Source organism: Emys orbicularis, chromosome 10 (genome assembly GCF_028017835.1).
Source record: "Emys orbicularis isolate rEmyOrb1 chromosome 10, rEmyOrb1.hap1, whole genome shotgun sequence".
Lineage (NCBI taxonomy): Eukaryota > Metazoa > Chordata > Testudines > Emydidae > Emys > Emys orbicularis.
In genome coordinates this window covers 82531805-82554236 of record NC_088692.1, presented here as the reverse complement: position 1 = coordinate 82554236, position 22432 = coordinate 82531805, and the positions used below count along the sequence as shown (strand labels likewise).

At 40.4% G+C, this 22432-nt stretch overlaps 1 protein-coding gene across 1 annotated transcript in view; it reads right to left on the bottom strand.

Annotated features, from left to right (window-relative positions):
- The window catches only part of MEF2A (myocyte enhancer factor 2A), a 145373-nt gene that overhangs the window by 11571 nt on the left and 111370 nt on the right, over positions 1 to 22432 (bottom strand). The window contains exons 7-8 of the mRNA XM_065412847.1: positions 19761 to 19820; positions 4554 to 4744 (exon numbers count right to left, since the gene is read on the bottom strand). Coding sequence (XP_065268919.1) covers positions 4554 to 4744; positions 19761 to 19820 — 251 coding nt within the window. The remainder of the gene's footprint in view (positions 1 to 4553; positions 4745 to 19760; positions 19821 to 22432) is intronic.

Genomic DNA, 22432 nt, shown 5'->3' with positions numbered 1-22432 from the left:
CTATTTTCAGAGGCAATTTATACCTGGGTATTTGATTTGGGTGTGTGATTTGGAAATATAAGATTGCTGAGAAATTTTACTTTTTGTCTGAATTATGGATTCCAAGCTTTACAGACAGACACTCATAAAATTTTTCAGAACCTTATTTCTGGATGGGGATAATTTGCTAGAGATAATGGAAGGAGAGTATCAGAGGGGTAGCCGTGTTAGTCTGAATCTGTAAAAAGCAACAGAGGGTCCTGTGGCACCTTTAAGACTAACAGAAGTATTGGGAGCATAAGCTTTCGTGGGTAAGAACCTCACTTCTTCAGATGCATCTGAAGAAGTGAGGTTCTTACCCACGAAAGCTCCTCACTTCTTCAGATGGATCTGAAGAAGTGAGGTTCTTACCCACGAAAGCTTATGCTCCCAATACTTCTGTTAGTCTTAAAGGTGCCACAGGACCCTCTGTTGCTTTTTGGAAGGAGAGTGTTATAGTTATATTAGTCTATAAACTAGGGTCTCTAGCCCTTCTGCCTTCCATCTAGTAAATGTGTTCAATTCTGGTCATGTAGAATTTCATGTTTACTGCTAGGATATGGAACTGTATTTCAGAACGCATTATAATCCATATAATGAATAAAGTAGCATTCCCAGGGTCCTTTATTTGCTAATTTAAAGTGGCTTGTTTGAGGAAGATTTTGCTTTTTCCAGTTGGTTGAATAGGATTATATAGGCATGTCGAATTTTTATAACCACTAGAGGGCAAGCGCTTCCTACATTATTCATATTCCAGAATACTACATCTAGATTCCAAACAATTTATATTAGAAGAACATGGCAACTCTAACAGTTAAAGAACATAAACACATCTATAATGAAAGTGATTTTGAGTAAGACTTACAATCACAGATATATATATATATATATATATATATATAAAATAAATAAAATGACCTGGTTAACTATTTTATGGATTAAATTAAATCCCATATTTCTTTGTATTGAAAAACAGATGCTTTCCCACAACACTGAGAAAAAAAATGTAACAAATGGAATAGCTGTTAATTAAAACATTTACACTCATCCTGTAACTACCAACATTTTTGGATAGCTTCAAGTATTAATTTTCAAAAGTAATTTTTTCCAACTAACTCAAATTTAGGAAAACAATATAGGTAAAGTATCATCCAACAGCATGCATTCACCAACTTAAAATATAAAGAAACTACTGCAATTTTCATGCTTTCATGCAATTAGAGCCTCATATTAGCAACAAGTCCATGTGCAAATAAATCAAAGCATAGGTTTATAAAGATCTTGAAACTGATCTACAATTGTAATCTGATGCAGAATTTTCTGCAATTATTGTTGTGCTATAACACCTAAAACATTTGCATATTGCTTGGAAAAATAATCTAGAACTCTCATGAGTCAAGTTATTTTTAGTCTTATACTTATTTTCCACAGTGAACACCAAAAGATATCATGTTTTCTGAAAAACAGCAATTTCCTTTCAAAAACAGAACATCTTTTCAGTTGAAAAGGGTAAAATAATTAGTTTGCAATTCCATATTCCTTGTGGTAAACAGGGAACCCCCCTTTGTGGTTTGATCATCTCGTAAAGCATGAAATATATCCAACTCTGTAAAAAGGTGACCTCACCAGCAATGATGTAATCTCCGTGAAAGGAGGAGAAATAACACACAGCGTGTGTTACAATTTGAGGAACTTCAGGAGTGAAGTAATTTTCTAAAAATATTTCAATAATTTTGGGGACTATAAAAGGCATTTAACACTCGACCCCATCAGAACAAGTACCCTGTGTGCATGGACAGTTACTGAGTAAGGCTCTGTTCCAATGTTCCCTCTAAGAAAAACGGTTTCATAAAAACATAAATTTATAAATGGAGAATGCTAGACTTTGGCTGTATTTGCACTTTGCAATTTTTGTGGGTTTTTTTATTTGGATAAAACAAGTACATTTCTCTGCCACAAAGGGAACATTGGTATAACTGAGACCACGTAGTATGACTTAAGCTTTCTTCACTCATCAAGCAGGAACCCAAACTCACCAACTCCAATTCATCCTCCTCCGACTGTATTCAGCAAACAAGAGGGATAATACAGTTACTAAGAAAAGCATTGCTTTCAAAAATAAAATAAAATAGTCATGTTTGTGCTTCAGGATTTATTTATTGGTTTGTTAATATTTTGAATTTATCGTGCGATTATGTAAACACCGTTACAAAGTACGTGATTATATACTTACTATATACACTTTGGGTCAATTAATAAAAAGAGTGTTTTGATGCAGGAATAAATACTGTGGCAAAAGTTGTGTTCACAACTACAAAAGGTTGTTTACAGATGCTCTGAAAATTAGCATTGGCTGAACTAGCAAGAGCAAGGGCACAAGTATTCACAGACATCATATATGGACACAGGTGCACACCGGTTCTATTATGGTTGAACTGATCAGATGAAAGTCAACTGCATAGGCACGTATTTTTAGTGCACCAATCACCATGACATCTAGGCATCTCTACTCTTTACTTCTCTCCCTTCTCCACCAGACAGAGAGAGAGAGAGAGAGAATGAGAATTTAAGGAGAGAACATTAAAATTGCTTTTTAAAATATTTCCCCCTGTATTCATTTTTCAAAATAATTAAAAGCACAAGTCTCACATTAAGATTTAGCAACATATTTCTTTATGAATGTGCTCTGTAATTTGTGCATTTTTAGAAAAACCTCAAACATTTTAATAAAGGTGTTAAAAAACTTCTTTAATTAGGACTCTGGCTACTTACATTGATTTTGCGTGATTTAGCTCTACCATCAATAGCAAAAGTAAACACTTGTGGAATCTTAAACATAAATAAATAAATATTGTATAAAGAATGCTTATACTGTTTACATCCTATGCTCCTTTTGGCTACTTCCATATGGGGAGGATTCATAAACTGAATATATGTACCGTATATACTCGTTCATTAGCACGTTTGTTTATAAGCCAACCCCAAAATGGATAGGTAAAAATAGCAAAAACTGAATGACCCTTTCATAAGCTGACCCTATATTTCAGAGGTTGGAAAACTTTGGCTCCCGGTCCGTCAGGTAGGCCGCTGGCGGGTCAGGACGTTTTGTTTACCTGGGTCGTCTGCAGGCATGAAGCCCCTCAGCTCCCTGTGGCCGCGGTTTGCCGTTCCCAGCCAATGGGAGCTGCAGGAAGTGGTGCGCACTTCCCGCAGCTCCCATTGGCTGGGAACGGCGAACCACGGTCACAAGGAGCTGAGGGGTTTCATGCCTGCAGACGCTCCAGGTAAACAAAACTACAATGTATTAGATCAGGGATCGGCAACCTTTGGCACGCGGCTCGCCAGGGTAAGCACCCTGGCAGGCCGGGCCGGTTTGTTTACCTGCCGCGTCCGCAGGTATGGCCAATCGCGGCACCCACTGGCCGCGGTTCGCCGCTCCAGGCCAATGGGGGCGGCGGGAAGCAGCGCAGGCTGAGGGATGTGCTGGCCACCGCTTTCCGCCGCCCCCATTGGCCTGCAGCGGCGAACCCTGGCAGGCCGTGTGCCAAAGGTTGCCGATACCTGTATTAGATATTCAATTCAATGATTCCATAGAGTTTAAAACCATCAAATTTTGGTGTAGACCCGTTTATAAGCCGACCCCCGCTCTTTGATGTGTCACTTTTTTACCAAAAATATTCGGCTTATGAACGAGTATATACGGTACTTAAATGATTATGAGTTTGCACATAAAATATAGAGACTGATATCAATGACTTCAGCCACACAAGGTTGAAGTAGAAGCTGGATAAGACTTCCAGAGAGAGCCGTGCCAACCTCAATACCCTCTGCTATATCTAGAGGTAGGTTGAACAAACATTGCTGATGTGCTGAAAGGCATAGTGGCTTTGTGAGATGCACAAACGATGAGACCACCATTCATTCTCGTGTCCTCATTCAAGATTTTAACTCCAAATATGGGGAGTGAATGGCTATTGTACTAACACGCTAAACCAAATGAAGGTTCCTCCCACATAATCATTTTTTCTGAGCCACATGTCACAACTCACCAACACTGCAACCTGGGAGAACCGGACAGAACTCTACATCGAGGCCCCTCAACACAGCTCAGTAATCAGCAAAAGTTGCCATTGCTGAGTGGTACAATAAACTCTTCCCTCACCCCCTAAAAACCAAACCACTAAAACCCTCAGTCCTAGCAACGGAGGAAGATTGCAATCAGGACAAGAAACCAAACCAAAGTCTCAAATATAGCAACCTAATTAACCCAATGTAGGTCAGCTCATTATTCTGTATTTATTAATCCAATGAAAGTAAGAATATCTTCTCCCTCTTTTTTTGCGAATACTGTCCAAGATGGCAATCTGCACTTGAGTTGTGTTCTTTTATCAGTCAAGTCTCCTACTACAGGGGTGTTTCTAAGGTGCCATCTCCATAATGCCTGAGATGCCATAGTTTCACTTTCAGCAGCACTCCTTTTGCACCCCTTGGGCATACTGTATATTGTATACTATAGAATGAATGGCCCAACTTACCAATGGAGGCATCATGCCCTTGCTGGAAGGTGGGATGACAACACGAAGGTCTGGTTTGCGATTGTTCATTCCAAGATTACTTCCTCCGGGTGGAGGCGGAGACTTCGTAGGCATAACTTTGCCTAATCCATTCCCACCACCAGTGGTTCCTAGCAGGCTTGGTGAAGCTCGAGAGTTAATAAATCCATTTCCTAAAGTAGGAAATATAAAGCAATGCACCTTAAGACTGAGCACAAGCAGTGTAAATCCATAGTGCAAATGTACCAACTCCACATTATTTTTAGACAAAAGTTTCAGTTGCAAATATTTCACAAGAGTCTAACCCTTTTAGGAATAATTAAGCTACATCCTACATTGTAGAACAGAAAAAGCGAAGTATCTTTCACCAAAAGATCAATATGTAACGCTGGTGTCACCTCAGGGTGTGTTGTGGCAGCTTAAACGCTGAGGAGTGCACACTGTCAGGAAAGTGTGTTAAAGCCATCTGTTCATTAATTTAGCCTTTGAAGTTCCTCTAGGCTGCTGTAGCAACAAAACAGTATCTAACAAATGGGCCTACACCCCCCCACCCCCACCCACACACCCCACAGGCAGAACATGAATTACAGTGTGCTGTTGCTTATAAGATTTTTAAAAAACAGCCTACAAACTCTTTTGAGATTCTTTCGTAAAAATAAACAAGTGTACCTTACACTGCATAAAAGACATTTTCAGTATCTCAATTAACAAGCCTTTAAATTGTAGCTCTATGTTTTTCCAATTTGCCCGTCACCTTTGAAAATACATTATTTTAGCAGAGAACACTTTCTGGTAAGATGATATGAATCTGATAAGGTACTTTTATACAGTATTTCTCCAACAAGGAAGATGAGGAGAAACTTGAAACAAGTCCATTTCCTTAACATCCACCTCAGCCTACACACACACTCTCTCTCTCTCTCTCCCCCTCCCTCCCGTCACCACTAGACTATGTACAGGTCATTGCCTATGAGGTGCTGACTGTTCCCACTGAGGTCAATGAGAATGGAGAGTGATCAGTATCACAAAGGATTCAGACCTTAAGTTATATTCAAACAAGTCAGTGAAACAAGGAATACCAAATTTTGAGACAACTAACAGCAGAAGCATTTCTAATTGTTTTCCTGTAACATTCATCAACAAAACAGCCAAGTGCCTATCATGCTAATTGCAATATATTTTTCAGGCAACTTTTTTGAAGATTTCATCAGAACAATTTTGCCAAATTTATAGCAATGGTCCTCAGAAAACACAGATTTTATTCAGCCATTAATGAAAAAATATATTAAGCTGAAAATGAGAGAAATTTACAACAGGGGAAGTGAACTGTGTGGTTCACACTTCAGAACCAGTATATGTATAAATAAATACAATTCATAATAAATTATGTTTATACTAACATTCCAGTTCTGAAAGTGCTCTTTATAGTCACAATTCAGTGGCAGGTCTATTACCCAAAAGTTTACTGTGTGTGAAATTTTCTTTTAATAGCCTGTAGCACCTTACTGGCATGAATATTATACTATCATTATAATTTGAATAGGCCCCTGTGCCCAATTCCATTTTATTACAGTAAGTACATGTTAATTTAAAGGCATTTAAAATAAGAAAATGGATAGTTTCACATTCCTTTCTCTTAAGCAAAACTCCAAATGCCTATGAAGAACAATGAAGTGTATTAACAGGACAGCATGTCACAACGTCTAAGTGATTGACAGTGATGCATTATAAAGTAAACGTGTACAGTATGCTAGCAATTTTATTTAAACAGTGGAAAAACAACAGGCTCTTATATATGAATGGTAATCAAATGTTCTTAAAATTTATATAATCTTAATAAGATACCTTATCGATAACCTTTTTTTTTCAAAAGGGTGTGTGAAACTTTATGAAATTATTTTAAATAAAATAAATACAATATCGCTGGAACTTGGAAATCCAAACATAGAAACCATAAACATCCAGACACGTGCATAAATGGGCAGTAAAGACACAAAACTGAGTAGCACAAACTGTGGCCCTCTCACCTTTTTGGTGGATTTCTTACTGTGCCAAGAGTCTATGACTGGAACTGTACCAGCCTCTTACATTCCTCATGTATCACAAGCCTACGGAGGGTCCAGAGGACTCCTCTCCCAAAATGGCTATGGGTGTGGCACGAAAAAATAGTTTGTGAGGAAAAAAGGGAGGAAAAAATCGATTTTTCAGCTAAACAACACTTAAAACAGAAAAGCTTTCCACTAAAAAATTTAAAAAATGGTTTTTGAGGAATAAAATGGGGGGGGAAAATCAATTGTTTGGTTACAAATGCATTGAAATAAATTTTAAAACCCCCTTTTTTGGCTCAATAATCAAAAATAATTTAATATAATATTCAACCATCTTTCCACAAAGGTTGTGGGGGATCGTGAGAAAAGTCTGACTCTCTCTTCCCATGGGAAGAAGAGCCACTATTGTACCGCTTCACCAGGGAGGGAAAACAGCCTTTTTTCTCCCCTAGGTTAACAAAAACCATTTGTAGGCTTCTCCTGCAAGTACGGCTGGGGTGATGAAACAGAAATTGGGGAAATTGGGGTGGTTTTTGGAGGGGTGGGACAATATTTTAGGTAAGTCTATGGATTTGTAGTAGATATTGGGTAAAGTTGGTGGAGGGTTTTGTTGGAAGTAAGGAAGGGGTCTGAAACTGGATATGGCTATAGGTTTGGTTGCTTGGGGAAGAATGGAGGAGAGTTTTTTGTAGTTGGACAGGGACGGATTGCTGTGGTTGTTGCAAGGTCTGAGTGAGGTGAATCCAAACACAGTTTGTATGTGAAATTACTACAGGGAGTGGCTGGCTGATGGTTGCTTTAACTGGTTAGGGACACTGGAAGGAAGCAGGAAATGGCAGATACTGCTAATGTGAAGGAGACGTGGGCTGCAATCCTGGTGCTTAAGTGAGAAGTAACCATGGTTAAGTAAGGGTCCTTAAAGGAAAACAAGAAATGGAGTCTTGGTGAAAGTTTTAAGCATGCTTGAAATTAGGAAACATGCAATGTGGTAATGTTAAAACTCACTGACAATACCTGATATTTATGAATCAAAAGACATATATATGAGCATTATAGACATGTATGTACACACACAAAGCATGCATCTATATTTTATACTATATACACACACAGTCACATCTCTGAATACACAGGTGATGTAAAACTAATTCACATTTAAAGTAAGTGGGGGAAAGCACTTCAGTTTCCAGAGTAGGACATGAACAGAAATCTTATTTAACATTTATATTACAATAGCACTCAAGGTCCCAATCAAAATCAGAGCCCCACTGTGCTAGGTGTTGTACAAGCAAATGAAGACGTGGGCCTTCTCTAAAGTGTTTACAATCCCAGGTCCCAACTCTGCAAATGCTTCAAGCAGGTGGATCTTTGCACCTGCACAGAATCCCAATGACTTCTATGGGGATCTGCCCACACAGAGTGGCTGGCAGAAACTGGGTCTAAGAATAAGATACATACAAAGAGTGGAGGAACAACGATACAATCAAGTATGTATAATATTTATACACATATATACCTCTGCAATCAAAAAATATACTAAGTGTAAACTACCTCTGTGTGCCCCGTCAAACCAGTTGGCTGATTTCATTCTGCTGTGGCATGAAATCTATGACTACCAGAAAACAGAGTGCCCAATGGGTGAAGTTGACGTAGATGAGCGGCAGGTATACCAGGGGACCAATTCCATATATTCTACCAGAATCTATGCAAACCCAGCAAAACCCAATGAAGGAGGGAGGGTGATTAGAGGTGTGGCACGCGAACAGTCAGAACACCAGTGCAGGAATGCAAAGAGGTTGCGGTTCTTGACTCCAGCCAGTGGTTAAAACAGCAACAGCAGATGAGTCACAGGATTGCTTTGTGTTTTGCCTAGTGGTTAAGGGATGAATTTAGCATAATACAGGGGACTGTGCAAATTTAATCTTTGTGCCATGTGTGCATGAAAGAGAAATTTCACACAGTAATATAAGATTAATTGGGAGTACAATTAAACAGATTTGAAAACAGATTCAATTTTAGTCTTCTAAAGGATTAATCCTGAAGAAAAATTATTTGACAACAGTGTGATTTTGACGTGACAGTACCCTTTTAATGGTACATGGAACTATAAATACGACCTTTGTGTCTCAGACCATTTTACTCAGATAATTATATCAGCATACTACACATTCAAACAGCTCCTTGTTATATTGTAGCTTGTGTTTTATTATATATTAACTAGCAGTGTTTTATCACGCATTAATATTTTCAATTTAACATTTGATATGGGATGCTTCAAATTTCTGTGATCCTTTTGAATCTCTATTTAGAGTGATCAACACTATCATTGTAAACAATGGGCTTTTGTATTATTCATCCATTTTCCTTTTCGTGTATAGTATAGTTTAGTCTATTTTATGAGGCCATTTCCTGCACTCTGTTTTCAACTATTTTGGTAGCTCATGTGTTAAATCTGGACTGTTTCTTCTTCCACACCCAATACAGTCATTTCCTGTAGCCCTTATTACAAGACTCTGCCAGTCCTTTAGAGAAGATTTTATGCTTCTAATGGTGCTGTCAAAAACAACAAACCCTTTACCACTGCATTCTCTGTGGAGTATCTCACCCAGCAGTGGGGTAGACAGATTCAAAGCACTTTGCCATTTTAAATGCAAAACATAAAAATGTTTAGAAGAGTATTTTGTTTAGGGAGGGGAAAAAAGCAACAGAATACCATCACATGTAATACATGCATTGATCTGTCTGTATCAAACAGACTCCACTGATAAATGTTTTGTGTGCTTGTTATAAATAGCATGTAAAGAGTGCAAAAGTGACATTAGTTAAAGATCCTGTATCAGAGTTGCAAAAGTATTTTAGAATAGATATTCCTAATTTTTAATTTAGGCAAAACATTCTTTTGTTGTTAAGAATCCAACAAGCTGCGCTACTAGATATAGTACAATGTAACCCAAGAAAATCAAATTATAAGTAAGGAGTGAAAGGGGAGCTAAAAGCAATATTTCTTTGCACAAGATCAGGAGCCAGAAACAGATAATGATTACAGGATGATGTAAGTGTCTGGCAGTTTGCCAAACTGAAGCTTTAGTAACCCTATATGTTCCATTTATTATTTTGTATAAGGAAAACTGCATTGTTTCCTTCCCATCCACAAAAGACCTTTTCAAATCCAATAATTATTTTTTTAATGGATGATGAAGTTAAAAATGAAAATGGTGGGGGAAAAAAAAAAGATTTAGAGCTACAATAGTTTATTTCCACTGGGGCAGTTTTATTAAATTTTCATTTATCTCAACTCAGACTACTATAGTACTTTCAAAATACCGCAAAAGTAACAGACCATTACTACCAATGCATGTTACCCTGCTTTTTTGGACAGGAAACAGGTTTTAATTTTGAGGTACTTGCTGTACTAACACTAAATGCTCAAAATTCCTATTCAACAACGGTACACCAATTCCTTCAGAAACTTAATACAGACTAATCTCATTTATTGTCCTACAAGATCCAAGCATTGTCCAAGATTCATTTAAATCGGTGAGGCTCATATTTCACTACATAAATCACATCAGCTGAAACAATGAACACACGTGGCTGAAAAGTACTCTATGTTCTGATTACTACTCTAAGCATAAATTATAGTCTTTGATGTCATTAATCTTTTATTGTGGTTCGGCTTCAGAGAAATGGACTTGTTGTATATGGTTTGGAGAAGTTAATCATAGGCAATCCGCTAAACAATACAAGATCAGATAATCTCATACACATTTTTATACCTCAAACAAATATGACATACCATTGTCCATATCCTAAAAAAAGCAGTCGACATAAGTGAATTTAAAAAATATCCACATTAAATCAACTAACCCAAAATAGTGTTGTAGCAAAAAGATATTTCAATATTTTTATACAAGTAATAAATATTCTGGGAGAAAAAGCTTCAGTATCAAAAACAAGAAAATTACTAAAATCAGCACTTGTCAATGTCATCAATGTGGCCATTTCAAATAAAGACAGTTCCAGTAAGGTAATGAAAGTAATTAAAAACAAACACACACACACACACACACACACACACACACCTCCCACCACCACTTCCTAGCCTCTTGAAGAAAAACATTGCAGGGATGGCAGACAGAAGCTGTAGTCATAGGAGTGGTACAAATTTCAGCTCTCATCAAGAGGGAAATATCTATACTTATATTTCACTGCTTTTAAGAAGTGTATGCTTTCCTCCATTTGTGGAATGGTGGTATTAGGACAACTCAAAGTGGAAATAAATATACTTTGTATTATCACTGACACTTAAATACTAGTGATTAGAGAAAGTATAGCTCTAATCATACCATTAAGACACACCTCTGCCATTAGTGGAAGTGTATGAAAAAATAATTTAGGAAGGACTTACATCTTTAAAGACAAGACTTTCAAAAATAATGATGGGTTTCAGAGTAGCAGCCGTGTTAGTCTGTATCCGCAAAAATAACAGGAGTACTTGTGGCACCTTAGAGACTAACAAATTTATTAGAGCATAAGCTTTCGTGGGCTACAACCCACTTCTTCGGATGCATATAGAGTGAACCATATATTGAGGAGATATATATACACACACATACAGAGAGCATGAACAGGTGGGAGTTGTCTTACCAACTCTGAGAGGCCAATTAAGTAAGAGAAAAAAAACTTTTGAAGTGATAATCAAGATGGCTCAGTACAGACAGTTTGAGCAAGTGTGAAAATACTTACAAGGGGAGATAGATTCAATGTTTGTAATGGCTCAGCCATTCCCAATCCCTATTTAGCCCTGAGTTGACTGTGTCTAGTTTGCATATCAATTCCAGCTCAGCAGTCTCTCCTTGGAGTCTGTTTTTGAAGTTTTTCTGTTTTAAGATAGCCACCCGCAGGTCTGTCAAAGAATGGCCAGACAGGTTAAAGTGTTCTCCCACTGTTTTTTGAGTATTATGATTCCTGATGTCAGATTTGTGTCCATTAATTCTTTTGCGTAGAGACTGTCCGGTTTGGCCAATGTACATGGCAGAGGGGCATTGCTGGCACATGATGGCATATATCACATTGGTAGATGTGCAGGTGAACGAGCCACCGATGGTATGGCTGATGTGATTAGGCCCTATGATGGTGTCACTTGAATAGATATGTGGACAGAGTTGGCATCGGGCTTTGTTACAAGGATAGGTTCCTGGGTCAGTGTTTTTGTTCAGTGATGTGTGGTTGCTGGTGAGTATTTGCTTTAGGTTGGGGGGTTGTCTGTAAGCGAGGACAGGTCTGTCTCCCAAGATCTGTGAGAGTAAAGGATCATCTTTCAGGATAGGTTGTAGATCTCTGATGATGCGCTGGAGAGGTTTTAGTTGGGGGCTGAAGGTGACAGCTAGTGATAATGATAGTAATAATGATGGGATCTTCAGAAATGCCTAAGTAACTTAAGGAAGTAAGTCCCATTGGCTTTGAAAGTCAAGGGGATTTGGGCTTCTCAGTAAAGTTAAACACTTAAATAAGAGACCTGATTTTCTAGAGCAGGGATTGGCAACCTCTGGCACGCGGCTCGCCAGGGTAAGCACCCTGGCGGGTCGGGCCAGTTTATTTACCTGCTGACGCGGCAGGTTCGGCCGATCGGGGCTCCCACTGGCCGCGGTTCACCGTCCCAGGCCAATAGGAGCTGCAGGAAGCGGTGCGGGAGAGGGATGTGCTGGCCGCGGCTTCCCGTCGCCCCTATTGGCCCGGGACGGCGAACCGCGGCCAGTGGGGGCCACGATCGGCCGAACCTGCCGTGTCAGCAAGTAAATAAACTCGCCCGGCCTGCCAGGGTGCTTACCCTGGCGAGCCGCGTGCCAGAGGTTGCCGACCCCTGTTCTAGAGCAGCGGTTCTCAAAGCCGGTCCGCCGCTTGTTCAGGGAAAGCACCCTGGCGGGCCGGGTCGATTTGTTTACCTGCCGCGTCCACAGGTTCGGCTGATCGCGGCTCCCACTGGCCGCGGTTTGCCGCTCTAGGCCAATGGGGGCTGTGAGAAGCGGTGCGGGTGAGGGATGTGCTGGCCGCTGCTTCCCGCAGCCCCCATTGGCCTGGGGCGGCGAACCGCAGCCAGTGGGAGCCGCGATCAGCCGAACCTGCGGACGCGGCTGGTAAACAAACCGGCCCGGGCCGCCAGGGGGCTTTCCCTGAACAAGCGGTGGACCGGCTTTGAGAACCACTGCTCTAGAGTACTGAATACCCAGCAACTCCCATTTTTTAAAATCTTGGTGTTACAGCTGTATGGTAAGTTGAGAGGCTGCACTTTCAGAACCATTTTATATTTAAATGAAACTTCTGGGAGAGACAAAAACCAACTATTCAGAAAGCCGCAAAAAAACAAAACAAAAAAAACCACTTATAACTTATTTTTCTGACAGCTTTCAAATCTGAATGCAATCAGCCTAAGAGTGGAGCAGAGAAATTAGAGGCTGAAAAGGTCTGTTACATCATCTGTCCAAACCCTTTCAAAGCCTGGCTTTTCACTACAGCAAATTGTAATGCTTTATTTGGTCTCAAGTATGGCTCCTAGTTTTCCATGTACTTCCTTTATTTTACTGACACACCACGATTAGATTTACATTGGAACCCGATTAAACACAAGACAAGTTCACGGTCATCTCAAACATTTGCATAGCAAATGTGAACTGCACTTCCTTTTTCTTTTAATTTCTTTTAACCTCACCATGGCATCTGGTGACATTTTGTTCTTTGCCCATGAGAAGAAAAGACTTGCAGTTTCTAGCCATCACAAGCACTGGAATTGGGTCACCAACACATTTTACACTGTATGAATTAGTTTGCACCTAATGAACACAGTCTGCTAACTGCCAACTTTTTCTCTGAAATGGAAACTCCACAACAGGAAGAAAAAAAGAAGCCAAACTTAACATACATTTTTAAGCAGCTATAATCTGCCAAATGAAAATGTTTTCACTAAAAGGTACACCAGCAACATGTCTCTGCCAAAATACATTTCTACTACTCTTCAATGTTGAAAATGGCTGAACCATTTTTTCTAAGACTTTAAAAAAAACTTGCCCCAGCCTGTATTAAATTTTCATATGAAATGCAGAACTTTGACAAAATTCTGAGCAACTGAAAGCAGCCCTCTAAAATGAAAATGCTTGTTCAACCTTACCTACAACTATTACTGTATGCTCCACCTACAATCAGTCTTACAAAATGGTTGTGAAATTTGCCAGCCCAGACACATCTAATTTGCCAATCCTTACCATGGTGATAGTTTTACTCGCCATTAAAAAAAAAAAGCTGCTGTCCATGCAGGGCCGGCTCCAGGATTTTTGCTGCCCCAAGAAGGGGAAAAAAAAAAAAAAAGCCGTGATCGCGATCAGCTCTACCGCCGCCGCTTCAGTCTTCGGCGGCAATTTGGCGGCTGGTCCTTCGCTCCGAGAGGGAGTGAGGGACCTGCCGCTGAATTGCCGCCGAAGAGCCGGACGTGCCGCCGCTCTCCGTTGGCCTCCCCAAGCACCTACTTGCTGGGCTGGTGCCTGGAGCCCGCCCTGTGTCCATGGACAAACAGAATATTAGAAAGCTATTGTATATCTGCATCTTTTTTTCTCTCAGAGGTTGGCAGATTGCTTGTTGAAGCAATCCACATCAACTTCAATGTGGGAAAATGGGAGGGGAAAATGGGATGGGAGGGGAAAATGTGTTTGGGATAAATGTGCAGCTCTTTTCTGGATCTTCCTTGCCTTTAGTTGAACTGAGCCCTAAGTGAGCCAGGATAAGGTATCAGCTTTTACCCACAATCACCTTCAAGGGTTTTCACAGTTGGATAAGAATATATAAAATGATGGTTTATCTGTAAGGCTTGGCGGGATTCAATTTTTATTTTTTACAATTTTGATGGATATTTATGTTTATTTTTAAGCCTTTTTTCTATTTAAATTTTCACAGTTGTGCAAAACTATTGATTTTAAGGATTTTTTCCTATTTTTATTAGCACCCATCCACTGCTCTTGGTGCCGATCCCATAAATGAAAAGTCACAAAATAAACAAAGGCCTGTCAATAAATATATCTATCTCAGCCCTCCCTATCCCTCAACAGCCTTAAAGAAGGGAAAAAGGCTAAGCTTTTTGGAAAGCTTTCATCAATAACTGTTTAGAAAAAATATGAACTATCAATAATCAATGTCAGCTAATTAAAACAATTTTTAATTAGCTGACATTAACAACTTGTCACAGTTCATACCTTAGTTACAGTGGTCCAAGCTTCAACAGGCAAGTTAGCCAGCTTATGCGCTGGCCACTTTGTGTGTTTGTTGCTGGGCTACAATTAAGAACTCTGGGACAAAGAGGGTTAATTTACGCCAGCCACTCCATTTCAAAAGGTATATAGCAAGTCATAGCAGGATATTGTGTACGAATGGCTCAGTGATATGGCATCATCTGAATGTTTCTGAAGTTCTGCTGGAGATACATTTTGCAAATCCCCCACCAACACAAGAGTTGTACAGTCATCATGTAGTTTCAACTGTCATTTGAGTGAAAAACTTCTGAGCAATGGGGGGTTATATTCTGGAAAATAAAGATGATGACCACCATAATTTGTTACCATACACCAGCTCCTTAAAATGTTTACTTTAGGATCCAATCAAAAAACACTAAGTCATTAAGAATGTTCGTGAAGTTCATGTAGGTATATGCAATACTTTAACGCAGTATATTGTTTTCGCTTAAGGACAATTTCTAATTCACATCTGTAGTATCTATAACACTCAAGAAGTGGTACCTATAATAGGATATGGCCCTTAGTTTCATAGCTATGCTACACTGTTTTTTGCTGAGTGCATGAATGAAGCTCAGAAACTTGAGGCCTAATTTGGGGAAAAAGGACTGAATCTAGTCCTAATAACATAGGACTGTTTATAAGTAGGTCCTTTTCTTAATAAGCTGATCTCTGAAACACAGGAGAAATCACTAGCTGGGATCCCATCATGTCTAATTATAACCTTGCTCTTCATTTCCCCACTAAATTAAAAGGTTTCTTTCTTAGAATTTTTTTCTTAGAATTAAAAGGTTTTCATAGAATTTCTTGAGCTTCTGTGTGCATGAAGGAAACATTTGTTGCATGTGGCCCAAGGTGGAGGCAGAGTGGAGAGTCAAACCAGCACTTTTACCCTACTAATTTAAGCACTACTCATTTATAAACTTCTTGAGCTCTGATTTTTATCTGGGAAGATCTTTTTTCCCCAGTTGCCAGATTATTATTTGGCCATTACTTATATGAGTATCTCCAGTAGTTTCTCTGATTGATAACTCTTGCTATGTTCTATTTCTGGGGCTGACCAAGTATGTTCCCGAATTGGTCCTCAGCCACCAAATCAATATCTTGAGATGGAAGAAACACCAGGGAGCCAGATGATTGGTATTTATGTTGCCTTCCTGTAATATGACAGAATGGAACCTGGATGTCTCCATGCCATTACTGCATAAATCTGAAATCTGTGTTATATTTTATGCAAGTAAGAAACTCTTATGAATGTAAGACATCACTACAGTATTGTTGTTAAAATACTAATTTGGGGCACTCTGGTTTAAAGGAGCTCCGCAGTATCATAAAAATGTAGGGATGAAAGGGAACTCAAGAGGTCATCTAGCCTAGTCCATCCCACTGTGCTGAGGCAGAATTAAGTATACCTATATCACCCCTTATAGATGTTTGTCTAATCTGTTCTAAAAAACCTCCAACAACAGGGATTCTACAACCTCCTGAATTTTACTATCCTTATAGTTAGAAAGTTTTTCCTAATATCTAACCTAAATCTTTCTTGCTGCAAAGTTAAGCTGATTACTTGTAGTCCCACATTCTGTGGATCTGGCGAACAATTGATCACCATCCTCTTTATAACCACCCTTAACATATTGAAGATTGTTTTCCTCCTGGGTCTTTTTTTCTCAAGATTAAACGTGCCCAGCTTTTTTAAGCTTTCCTCATACGGCAGATTTTTTAAATTCCTAATAATTTTTGTTGTCCTCCTCTGGACTTTCACCCATTTGTTCACATCTTAAAGTATGGTGCCCAAAACTGGACACAGTACTCCAGCTGAGACCTCACCAGAACCAAGTATAGTGGAACAATTACCTCCCATGTCTTACATACGGCACTCCTGTTAATACATCCCAGAATGACATTTGCCTTTTTTGCAACAGCATCACGCTGTGGATTCATTCAATTTTTGATCCACTATTACCCCATTTTTTTCTGCAGTACCACGACCTAACCAGTTATTCCCTATTTTTTATTTGTGCAAGATATACTGTAAATACTCGTTCATTAGCCCATTCGTTTATAAACCGACCCCCCAAGATGGTTAGGTAAAAATAGCAAAAACTCTATGACCCTTTCATAAGCCGACCCTATATTTCAGGGGTTGCAAACTTTGGCTCCCGGCCCGTGAGGGTAAGCCGCTGGTGGGTCGGGACATTTTGTTTACTTGGAGCGTCTGCAGGCATGGAGCCCCTCAGCTCCCAGTGTCTGCGGTTTGCCGTTCCCAGCCAATGGGAGCTGCGGGAAGTGACTGATGCGACAAACACTGACGGCTTTACTGACTTGTATTTGTTGTCTTTCGACATTTGCAGAGCACGCAGACGAATTCCAGTTCTAGTGACAATGTACCCATTTTGTCGACATTCAACATTCGACATTCAACAACCCAATTACTGAGATCTTTCTCTAGCTCAGGAAATGAAGTGCACCTCGTTGGACATTTTTTCTTGCTTCTTGGCATGTCTTTTAGTGTTTTATTTTTTCGCCATTCTCTTACTTGCTTCTCATTGATACAGAATTCACGAAAAGCGGCGCAATTATTGTTTGCTTCTACATATTGAACAACTAAGTTTGAATGCTGCATGATAAGACGACCTTTTTCTTTTGATTTCACCGTTGTTCATTTTAAATACTAGTATGAAAATAGATTATCGTAGTTATAGATTTTGTAGGACTTTATATAGGAACGTCACCTGCTTTATCACTGTCAAATTATTATTGATCTTTGTTTATTTCAAAGCAGCCCTGTAGATAGCTTGTTATCCCTACAGACATGCCAATTTCAATTTTATTAGAGATTCCATCGATTCTGCACGTTATATTTTCATATTGGCTCGAGACTAATGAGGTCCATTGGTAGAAATGCATGAAGAGATCAAATTACACAGTAGCGGACTGACACCAGTGCTATAGTACTATCGTTCATTGCATTTTTCTGATTGGTTTGTAAGGCATAGCATTTTGTGAAATGCATGGGTCAAATGTCATGCAGATCTGTGGCACTGCTCTTTTAGTATTCCTTTCAACCCAATCTAGTCCACTAAACAAAGCGTTTGCAACTTTAAAAGGCTGCAGTATTGACATCAATAAATGGGTCAGCAAACTTTGGCTCCCAGCCTGTCAGGACGTTTTGTTTACTTTGAGTGTCTGCAGGCATGGAGCACCTCAGCTCCCTGTGGCCGTGGTTCGCCGTTCCCAGCCAATGGGCGCGCCACTTCCCACAGCTCACACTGGCTGGGAACGGCGAACTGCAGCCACAGGGGCTCCATGCCTGCAGACGGTCAAGGTAAACAAAACGACCATGTATTAGATATCGATTACAATTATATTCTATAAAGACATGTAAAGTATTACCGTATATACTCGGTCATAAGCCGAATATTTTTAGTAAAAAAGTGACGCATCAAAGAGCAGGGGTCGGCTTATAAACGGGTCTACACCAAAATTTGATGATTTTAAACTCTATGGAATCATTGAATTGAATATCTAATACATTGTCGTTTTGTTTACCTTGAGGGTCTGCAGGCATGGAGCCCCTCAGCTCCCTGTGACTGCTGTTCGCCGTTCCCAGCCAATGGGAGCTGTGGGAAGTGGCGCGCCCATTGGCTGGGAACGGCGAACCACGGCCAAAGGGAGCTGGGGGGCTCCATGCCTGCAGACCCTCAAGGTAAACAAAACGACAATGTATTAGATATTCAATTCAATGATTCCATAGAGTTTAAAATCATCAAATTTTGGTGTAGACCCATTTATAAGCCGACCCCCGCTCTTTGATGAGTCACTTTTTTACCAAAATATTCGGCTTATGAACGAGTATATACGGTAATACTTTACATGTCTTTATAGAATATCATTGTAATTGATTTCAGACCAATTTTCTAATTTTTTAAGATCATTCCGAATTCTAATCCTGTCATTCCAACCCCTTCCAGCTTGGTGTTATCTGAAAATTTTACAGAAGTGTACTCTCTGCTCCATCATCCAAGTCATTAATGAAAATATTTAACAGCACTGGAACTGACCACTGCGGTACCCCACTTGATATGTCCTCCCAGTTTGACAGCAAACCATTGATAACTACTCTGAGCATGTTTCTTCAACCATCATTTGCCCACCTTATATTAATTTCATCTAGATCTAGTTTGCTTATGAGAATGTCATGTGGGACTGTGTCAACAGCCATACTAAAGTCAAGCTATAACCATATCTACTGCTTCCCCCCATCCAATAGGCCAGTTACTGTGTCAAAGAAGGAAATTAGGTTGTTTTGGCATGATTTACTCTTGACAAATCCACACTGGCTATTACTTATCACCTTACTATCCTCTAAAATCTTACAAATTGATTGTTTAATAATTTGTTCCAATATCTTTCCAGGTACTGAAGCTAGGCTGATGGGTTCCTTAAGTTCCATGAGAATTTATGCTTAGCAAAATATTTATGGTTTCAGTGCGAAGTCTTGAAAGGGGTGGGGGGAGAGGGAGGAAAGAAACATGAAAGCAAAAGCAGCAAACACTACTGTGAAACTCATGGCCATAAAAATGGAAATACTATTAATTACCTGGAATGGGAAAATAAAGGAAGTTAAACATGCAGTTTACAATATAGTAAAGTGAAAAATGCAATTTACAGACTGAAAAGGCTAGTGGTTTTTTTTTTTTTAATATATAAAGGAAAGACGACCGATCAATCCATCAGCTTACTTCTGTTCTGATTCAAAGACACTCACACTTTTTTTTTAAACTAGTCCGAATCAGAAATCACTCATAAGTGAATGCACACTCAAGAAACAAAGTTCAAATAAACCATGGTACTCTACTTACCCACTGGACTGGTACCAGCTCCATTTGGCACTGTGAGATCTGCCGTACCCAAAATACCACCTAACAATTAACAAAATCAAAGATAAAGCTGATCAATTTTCATTAGTACATGTACTGTACTAATGTAATGTACTGTATCATATTAAAACATTTAATAACAATAAGCAGCAGCATAAGAGGAGACGGGAGAACTGGCTGCTCCGTGAGGAGGAAACTGGCTGCTGATCACCTCGGTCAGTAGACAGTGCTCCACCCTGGTCCCCTATCCATAGAGATCAAGAACTGGTATGCTGTACTGGCAACAGGAGGTGAAGAGCAGATACCAATGGCTGATGAGGAGCTGCCATTCACCCCAAAGTTAGGAAGCTCACTGCCACTGCACCCGAGAAGAGGAGATGTATTGTGATGGTGGACAGGGACTCCCTTTGAGGGAATACAGGCATCCATCTGCCGATCTGACATGATGTCCCGGGAGGTGTGCATCTGGAGCCCTCATCTGAGATGTTACGGAAAGTTGCAGATGCTCATACATCCTTCTGATCACTACCCTATGCTGCTCATCCATGTGGACACTAATGATACTGCCAGGTCTGACCCTGAGCAGATCAGCAGTGACTGCAGGGCTCTAGGAGTGAGGGAGGAGTCAGAGTCAGGGGTGCAGGATGTGTTCTTGTCCATCCTCCTGATTGAGGGTAAGGGCCCAGGCAGAGGGACATCCTGGAGATGAATGCATGGCTATGCAGATGGTGTCTACAAGAGGACTTTGGCTTCTTCAACCACGGGATGCTGTTCCAGGAAGAAGGTCCGCTAGGAAGAGATGGGGTCCACCTGACCAAGGAGAAGAGCATCTTTGTGTATCGACTTGCCAACTTAGTGAAGAGGGCTTTAAACTAGGTTCAATGAGGGCAAGTGACAAAAGCCCACAGGTAAGAATAAAAACAGATGACCTTAACGGGGGGGGGGGGGGGAGGAGGAGGAGGCATGGACAATTACAATAGGGTCAAAGGAGCAACAAAAGGAAATCAGTGGGGGAATCTGATCAACCTTTTAGATGTCTGTGCACAAATACAAGGAGTATGGGGAATAAACAGGAAGAACTGGAAGTATTAGTACATAAGCTAAATTCTGATTTAATTGGCATCACAGAGACTTTGGGGGATAAATTTCATGACTGGAATATTTTTATACAGAGGTATAGCTTGTTCAGAAAAGACATGTGGGAAAAAAGGGAGGATGGGTTGCATTGTACATAAAAGATGTATACAGCTGTTCTGAGGTCCAGAAGGAGGTGGGAGACAGACCAGTTGAGAGTCTCTTGGTAAAAATAAAAAAATTAAAAATAGAGGTGATGTCATGGTGGGGGGTCTGCTGTAGACCACCAAACCAGGAAGAGGAGATGGATTGGACATTTCTAAAACAATTAATAGAAATATCCAAAACAAAAGATGTTGTAGTAATGGGGGACTTTAGCTACCCAGCCATCTGTTGGGAAAATAATTCAGCAAAAGACAAAATTTCCAAAAAGTTTTTGGAATGTACTGGGGACAAAAAAAAAAACGGTTACTCACCTTCTCATAACTGTTGTTCTTCAAGATGTGTTATTCATGTCTATTCCAATCAGGTGTGCACGCCGTGTGCACAGTCGTCGGAAAGTTTTCCCTTACCAGGTCCCTTCGGGTTGGCTGTGAGCCCGCTGGAGTGGCGCCTTCATAGCGCTCAATAGACGACCCTGCCGACCCGACAACCCTTCAGTTCCTTCTTGCCATCTACTCTGACAGAGGGGAAGGAGGGTGGGTATTGGAATGGACGTGAACAAGACATCTTGAAGAACAACAGTTTTGAGAAGGTAAGTAACCATTTTTAATTCTTCGAATGCTTGTTCACGACGATTCCAATCAGGTGACTCCCAAGCTCTACCCCAGAGATAGGGTCGGAGTTAAGGAATGCCGAATGCTGCATCATCTCTGGCGTGTTGGGTGATAGCATAGCAAGAGGTAAAAGTATGCACTGATGACCAAGTTGCTGCCCTGTAGATCTCTGGTATTGGGACCTGGGCCAGCAACACAGCTGACGAAGCTTGTGCCCTTGTGGAATGTGCTGTAAGAGTTGGAGATGGGACCTTGGCTAATTTGTAACGTGTGCGGATGCAGGATGTGATCCAGGAAGATATTCTTTGAGATGAGACTGGGAGTCCTTTCATCCCGTCTGCTACTGCCACAAACAGTTGGTTCAACTTCCTGAACGGTTTCATGCGCTTGATGTAGAATGCTAGCGCTCTCCGAACATCCAGTGAGTGCAGCCTCTGCTCTTGGGTATTGGTGTGAGGCTTAGGATAGAAGACGGGTAGAAAAGTGTCTTGACCAGTGTGCAGTTGTAACATTACTTTGGGAAGGAAGGCTGGGTGAGGCCCGAGCTGCACCTTGTCCTTGTGAAAGACCGTATAGGCTGGGCTGGAGGTCAGCGCCTTTAATTCGGACACCCGCCCAGCTGATGTGATGGCGACCAGGAAGGCTACCTTCCACGACAAATAGAGCAGGGAGCAAGTTGCCAGCAGTTCAAAGGGGGCCCCTGTGAGCTTGCAGAGGACGAGGTTAAGGTCCCATGAGGGAACCGGTTGTCTAATCTGTGGGTATAGGCTTTTCAAGCCCTTGAGGAAACATCCTACTATGGGG